The sequence below is a fragment of the Amphiura filiformis genome, chromosome 13 (assembly GCF_039555335.1).
Source record: "Amphiura filiformis chromosome 13, Afil_fr2py, whole genome shotgun sequence".
Taxonomy (NCBI): domain Eukaryota; kingdom Metazoa; phylum Echinodermata; class Ophiuroidea; order Amphilepidida; family Amphiuridae; genus Amphiura; species Amphiura filiformis.
The window spans coordinates 25,235,877-25,242,081 of NC_092640.1; the positions used below are offsets into that span (position 1 = coordinate 25,235,877).

The window sequence follows — 6,205 nt, forward strand, 5'->3', positions numbered from 1 at the left end:
AGCCGAAGCCTCAGAAATTGATCATGGTTCTGATAGAAAGTGAGAGAGCCTCCAAAGTGGGGTGATTTAAAAGAATTTATTTTTACTTGCTTAAGTTGAAGATCATTCAATTAACCTGTAATTAATTGTATGCTCACCCTCTAGATCCCTACCAATGGTCGATAGAAGAGGTCGATAGGTGGGTGAGGAGAACCAACTCCCAGTATAGTTTACCACAAATCAATATGGATTACTTTCACATGGATGGTGTCAGTTTGTGCAATCTCACAGAGGAAGACTTCAGACGAAGAGCACCTAACAGCGATGTCATCTTCTCCCACCTTGATGTCTGGAAATCTGGTAGGTTATTTCTCTACTTCACTAGGATCCACAACATGCTCATCTATCAGTGCACAGACAGTTCTTTAACCCTAATACATTTGTACATTCATTGAATGACCTTAGAAAAAATTTGGGTACAAAAACTCATACTCTGCAACTTGAGGTCAAATTTTGCACTGTGAGTGTTTAATTGAGGTTATTGAACTATGCCATTGGGATGAGGCCATTGTGGTCCATAGTGCTTGTAGTTGTCCCAGAATATTAATGATGGTAGAATAACCTAATTAGCACTTCACAAAATGAGACTAAATTTTCAACAATGCTAAATACTTCTTTTCGCAAGATTTTATTTCAATACAACTTTTGAAATGTTACAAACTTTACTACTCTAGCAGAACAATATTCTCATGACTTATCATGTTATACCTGTTCTCTTTACAGCTGCATCTCAAAGATTTCCAGTTCTTCCAGCTCAACCAACCCCTATTTATGAACCAGAACCCCCCACAGATACAGGATTCGGTCAAGTAGGAGACTTCGCTATCCCTATCCCAGTCCCACAAATCTTTACACAATCCTACCCATACAACATCAAAATTGAGCCCCATGATGATGGTGACACAGCAAGCATTGCATCTGGAAGCAGTCTCAGTGATGGTAAGTATCCTTTCTCTTCATCCAATGGGCTATTCCATTTAAAATCCATATTCCCCTTGTGGAAGATTTAGCTTAAGTCTTCCACAGAGGGAGTATGGGTTTCCATATGAAATACCAGTTGTGGAAGAGATTTAAGCCATGGGGGGGTTATGGATTTTAAAATAATTAATCCTATGTGGAAGACTTTACTTGAATATTTCACATCTCGGCAACGCTCTGCCAAAATGTGTTAACATTAATTCTATAATAGTCCTGCAAATGTTACAGTATGATTCGGTTGCACTGTGAAACCATTTTACTAGGTTTGGGTGTGTCTCTGGCTAAGAACTTGTTCTCAATTGTAGTCACAAATTGAAACTATCTTTTGATTTAATTTTAATAAACATATTAACAGTCTCTTAACTTGTTTACTCTATTTACAGATCAATCCATTCCTTCCCCAACCCAGTCTGGGTCTGGTCCAGACACTTCCATGACACCAAACCACACCGGTAGCATCCACTTATGGCAATTCCTCAAGGAACTTCTTCTCCAACCCGATTCCTATGGTTACTGTATCAGGTGGTTGGACAGATCACAAGGTAAGCTTTTTACCCAAAATTATTTTGAAAATTTATCCTATAAAATACTGATTTCACCAAACTGTAAACACTGTGTTTGGAATACTGGGAACAGTAACAAATTCATTTGATTCATATTCTGGCTAAAAATCTGTCAAAATTGTTATAAAACAAACTGATTGATGATTGACAATACAAATAAATAGCACCTTCATAATATTGATTAAAACAATTGATTCTTCCTACACACTGTATTGCAATGATACATAACTTATCATAAGGCATAATTTTTGGAACAATATATACATTTTGACCATCAAAATTGACAGATTTTATAAAAACAATCACAAGTTGTAGATTTAAATTTCATGACAACTGTCACATCTTGTTTATAATTTGGAAAATTGAAAACAACCATGAAATAATTCATGTAGAAATACTTATTAGAATAAAAGCAACCACTTGAGTTATTCATTTCTTTGTCTTTCCTTCTTCATCTAGGCATCTTCAAGATCGAAGACTCCGTCAAAGTAGCGACCCTCTGGGGAAGACGCAAGAACCGTCCCGCCATGAACTACGACAAAATGAGCCGATCAATCAGACAGTACTACAAGAAAGGCATCATGAAGAAGACAGAGGTATCACAAAGACTGGTCTACCAATTTGTCAAACCCTGTTAAAATGAGAAAAGAAAGAATAATAATTATAATTAAGCAATATGTGTTCAAATTGGTTGATATGATGCGAAACAGGCCTAAATGTTGTTGTTTTTTACTTGATTGCAACTTCATTGTTGCACATATTTTCAAAAATTCAGTGCCTAATTAAAGTTTGTTTTTTACAAAACAAATTACATTTAAAAGAAATCATGAAAAGATAATTAAGCACTGCCATGATATGTTATTCTATTGATTAATATGAATGAAAACTTTGCGACTGCCTTCAACTGAATGCTATCAGTTTGTAGCATAAATTCATATCATTGAGAAATAAAAGCAAAGTATGTTAGGCACAATATATGTTTACAAATGTTCACAATTTTAATCAACTCAAACGTTTGACTGATTGGATAGGGGGAGAAGATGGACGAATTTGCACAAACTTTTGTATCTATTTATTATAAAAAAACACCTGTGGTGTTTTTAAAAGCCACTGTTTTGTAAGTATTTAAAACTCAGATGTCTGGAATAATTATTTATATTTGTATATATGTCAAAGAAATACAAGAAATTGCTATGATAAATCAGTGCATGCCTATATTCTGTAAAAAGAAACCACATATGAATTTATGTATTTTTATAGTGAATTTGGGAAGTTCTTTATATTACTATTTTTTTTTAACTAAAAGTTACACCACATCATCAATCACACATGATTTAGTTTAGTACTTTCCTTCTAAAAAATGTCCAACTCAATTCCTATCTCTAGTCTAAAGGATGGAGTTTAAGCAGCTGTTTATCTTTTTTAAAATGAAAATGGGCATGCATGATATCATAGCGTCTTGAAAATATATGTATATATTATGATATACTTGTAAATAATGTAAATATTACTGGCAACTCTAGTTAAGATGTTTGTCAGCATGACACCTATCAACTTAGATTCTCATCTTTTTACAAATTTATGTTTGCATGTTTGGGCACATTTGATCAGTTTTTTTTTTTTTGAAGTACCAACTTTTGTTCCAATTATTATTTAGTCAAGGGAGGGAGCCAAGTCAATTAAATCACATGGATACTAAAACAAAACAGTAAGTAAATCATAATTATAAATCAAAATTACAGAATCTTAACTAACTAGGTTTGCAAAAATGTGAGACTAAAAAGTTATTGGTGATCAAGTACGAAAACGTACTTATAAGCGTCAGCTTTCCAAGTTGGTTGTAACCAACTTGAAAAACAAAAACCTTTTCTCAGTTAGAGGAAATATATTTTTGTACGCACATATTTTAATGTGCATTATTTAATCAAAGTATTTTAGCATACTCAGTTATTTTGCTTTAAAGCAAATAGTAGTCATAGGGCAAAGCAACAAAGATGTACCATTTGGTCATGATTGAAATTTGAAAATATTTCAATTCAAAATTTGACATGACAGAAAAACTTGATATGATTGTAAAAATATCTTTTTTTCTTGAAACTTGAAAAGAAAAATTCTGTTACAGTACTTACTTAATTAATATTCTATTAATTAATTCAAATTGAGTGAAATGGTATTTATTGGTATTAAGGGAATAGTTAGTACACAAGTTGCAGAATTCTAAACACATGTATTTTGTTTCTTTGTGTTTTGCTGCTTAAAGTAGTTTTGAGCTGTAAAATGCTGCTATCATTTTAGTAGATTTGTACATTTTTATATAAAAAATAAAACATTTAATCAGATTTTCTTGGTGTAATTACTGTATTTACATTACAATGTAATTTAGTTGATTTAAAGGGATATACCATCCTGATGTTGACACCCAAATCACAAGACAGACATGTCAACATTTTGATAAAGTATGTAATTTGCGATTAAAAAAACAAAATAAAAAACAAAACAAGTCCCTGCTACTGAATTTGATTTAAAACTGCTCTGATATTCTTTAAGTAAAATGGGCAATTCCATTTAAAATCCATACTACCCCTGTGGAAATATCTTCCACCGGGGAAGCATGAATTTTAAATGGAATGGACATATTGGGCAGTTCCATTTGAATTTCATACACAATCTGAGAAAGATTTACCATGGATCTTCCACAGAGGGAGGGTGAGTTTCAAATGGAGCTGCCCAATATGTTCATTCCATTTAAAATTCATACTCCTCCCTGTGGAATATATTTCCAAAATCTTCCACAGGGGTAGTGTGGATTTTAAATGGAATAGCCCAATAGAGCACCTTCAAATTCCATTTAGTATAGGGCTCGAACATGGACATTTTGTTTACTGTTCACCATTCTCCTTGAATCAAACTTCCAAAACTGATTTTGTGAAAAGCTCTTCAGGTGGTTGTCAAAATTTAAATCTATTTTGCTGGAAAAAAAAAAAGATTGTATATCCCTTTAAACCTACAATTTTTTAGACAACAATCAGTATGAGATTTATAATTTTGTATGTTCCGTGAACAACTCTAAGTTTTAGTCTAGAAGAAATCATGAGATTTTGTGTACTCAGATATGAATAATGTGATTTGTACTTATCAATCATGTTTGTATGTAATTATAATAAGATATATGTTCCATGAATTGTATATTATTCTAGGAATCTAGTTAATCAAGACATTTTGTGTACTCAGATGTAAATGAAAATTGATTTGAAGAAATAAAAGGATACTTTTTATATGAAACTAAACAAGCATTTGTGTGTTTTCCACTGTTTCTGGTGAATATGGGTGGGGTTGTGTGATCTGAACATGGTTGTGATTCTGAATATGGGTCAACTGAAAAATCAGGTTTTTAAATGAAAAAAAAAGAAATATTGCTGGCCCCCCCCCCCCCCGATCACGACTGAAACCATTCATCCCCCCTTGATCACAAGTAGTGTTTGACAAAGATTATGGAAGTCTGATCTAGTGGCAGAAATGAAGGGAATGCCAGTTTGTCAGTGCTGGACCTCGGCCCGATAACAGAATCTACCCTGGTGCCATCCCTCACTACCCCCACACCCGATACCCTAAACTGAAACCAAAATGTGACCTATTTTTGAACGGCCTTTTATATATATATTTTTTTTTTTCCAAACCCTGTCCCATGAGTAATGTGTCCCTCCTGCCTATGCCTCAGTGAATTTCCAATGCAGCCCTCAAACATAATTTCAGACTTTTGAAGAACTGAATAAATCCCAAATGTCCAGAATATTTATATTAACAGTAGTATAAAGGTGGGGGTAGCCACCCCAGTCATAGACAGGGGGTGCAGAATTTTCCAAATGTGGACCGCTCAAAATCAATTGGTACTTGCAAAAAGTGGATTTACCACTCTGAATATACAAAATCCGGATAGTTGAACAGTTAATGTGAAAAAGTGGAGTCCCTTTCATTATTTTTTCTTTTCAATTTAGATCTTCTTTTATGCAGAAAAAAGCTCCCCTGAACAGTGGACCTTTTTGTGATGGGGGTGGGGGGCTGCTGATCTTGCATGAACACAGACCATAAAATATAGTATGTATGGCAGCAGAAGCATTACAATTGGGAGACAAGCAGATTAAAACCTGATTTTAAGAAGCGAGAGTAGTGAGTGTGGCGGAACCAAATGGTGGCATTCTAAAGCTAGTTCAGCACAGATGGGTGTATGAAAGAGTACTTGTGCATACACAGTAAAACTGCGGGCCATTTTACACACCCCTCGTCCATACTTAATATGTGGCACATATCCACACATCATGGCCCCCACTTTTGAAATATTGTTCTGCTAGCCGTGCTGACAGTTTACAACATAAACACAGCCAAATTAAAAAGTCACCACTAGTTCCATCCCCATTTAATCCGAGTCTGATATCAGAGTTGATGGCAAAATAATTTATATAATAATTTTCTATACAATTTCCTTCGAAGGTTGACCAAAATTGATATCAAAAGTGAGCATCCGTTGTTTGGAAATTCATGCAATTTTAAAAATGACATAGGGAGTTGTATCACGCGGCGGAGCTAGCGTGAGTGCCAAGAATTACGTCGCCTGAATAGGCTGGCAG

At 34.3% G+C, this 6,205-nt stretch overlaps 1 protein-coding gene across 1 annotated transcript in view; it reads left to right on the forward strand.

Annotated features, from left to right (window-relative positions):
- LOC140168157 (uncharacterized) overlaps positions 1–4,870 on the forward strand; it is a 61,089-nt gene extending 56,219 nt beyond the window's left edge. The window contains exons 5-8 of the mRNA XM_072191480.1: positions 145–339; positions 763–978; positions 1,401–1,559; positions 2,040–4,870. Coding sequence (XP_072047581.1) covers positions 145–339; positions 763–978; positions 1,401–1,559; positions 2,040–2,218 — 749 coding nt within the window. The 3' untranslated portion in view covers positions 2,219–4,870. The remainder of the gene's footprint in view (positions 1–144; positions 340–762; positions 979–1,400; positions 1,560–2,039) is intronic.
- Positions 4,871–6,205: the final 1,335 nt, after the last annotated feature.